The sequence below is a fragment of the Anneissia japonica genome, unplaced genomic scaffold, assembly GCF_011630105.1.
Source record: "Anneissia japonica isolate Jap-2015-1 unplaced genomic scaffold, ASM1163010v1 scaffold72266_len994_cov176, whole genome shotgun sequence".
In the NCBI taxonomy this organism is placed as follows: domain Eukaryota; kingdom Metazoa; phylum Echinodermata; class Crinoidea; order Comatulida; family Comatulidae; genus Anneissia; species Anneissia japonica.
In genome coordinates, this window is record NW_022747968.1 from 1 (window position 1) to 994 (window position 994).

The 994-nt window shown below is 30.6% G+C and overlaps 1 protein-coding gene across 1 annotated transcript; it reads right to left on the reverse strand.

Annotated features, from left to right (window-relative positions):
- Positions 1-73: 73 nt before the first annotated feature.
- Positions 74-867, reverse strand: LOC117120645 (bcl-2-related protein A1-like). Its single transcript, XM_033265671.1, has 2 exons — positions 365-867; positions 74-249 (listed from the first exon to the last, which is right to left on the reverse strand). The coding sequence occupies exons 1-2, from the start codon at positions 761-763 to the stop codon at positions 130-132; spliced, it is 519 nt and encodes a 172-aa protein (XP_033121562.1). The 5' UTR covers positions 764-867; the 3' UTR covers positions 74-129.
- Between the last annotated feature and the right edge of the window lie 127 nt (positions 868-994).

Consider the following 994-nt stretch of genomic DNA (forward strand, 5'->3'; position numbering starts at 1 on the left):
AGTCAACTTATCAGTCAACACTCGAGAGATCATGTAAGTTATTATCACTATTATTTAACGTTGAGCCATTCTCAACAACAACAGTTCTTTTCAGAACTACTTACATAGGCGAAACATACTTTATACATATCATCCTTGCCAAAATGTTTTGAATAGAAAAAAAGTTGCTATCAGACTTGACGCTATCCCCAGCGAAATGCTGATTAGAGGAGTCTCTGTGTGTTCAGTATACGATTGATCGAAATTGTTCTGGAAAAAAAAATATATATAAATACAGTAGTACTAAACATAAAATATAGAGAAACAAATTGCAGTTTGAATTTATTAATCAATGATTGTTAACACGAAAAAAAAATTGACTTACCCATCCTCCTCTCAAATTTATCCATTCCAAAAATTCCGTCTCCACAAATTTGTCTACACTCTGTATTACTTGATCAATCAAATCAGTTCTGTTTCTATCTTTACATAACACAGCTAACTTTGCTCCAAACACAAAAACCATAATTATACGGCCCCAGTTTATAATGTTATCACTAAACATCTCTGTTACAACGTCTTTTAAAAACGTCTCAATATTCTCATTTGAATCAAGCGATACGTCTCTTATCAAATTATAAAGATGTTCATCGCACGCTTTATACATCTTTTCGCAATATTTGAAAAAGTTACAGTTTATATCCCCTATATATTCCATATCATTGCCTAGTTTATATGCTACAAATGCTGAATTGATTTCTCGTGCAATTCTACCAGTTTCCATGCTTATATTTTTCCCTCGAATAACGCTATTTCTTCAAAATATATATACCTAAAACGAATACTAAAATTATATGACCTCACTTACGGCTATACCAGTATTATTATCATAATCATTATTATTATTATTAATATTTTTATTATTATTCTCGTTTTGATTCGGACAATTCAAAAAAAAACAAACACGTCATCGCTCTCAACCAATGAAAATCGTTCTTTACATGAACCAATCAAA

What these genes read in the sequence shown, in the direction of transcription:
- LOC117120645 (XM_033265671.1), bottom strand. Translation starts at nt 763, where the DNA reads ATGGAAACTGGTAGAATTGCACGAGAAATCAATTCAGCATTTGTAGCA. An exon ending in TAAATTTGAGAGGAGGATGG is followed by an intron (nt 250 to 364) that starts GTAAGTCAATTT and finishes TTTTTTTTCCAG; the next exon opens with AACAATTTCGATCAATCGTA.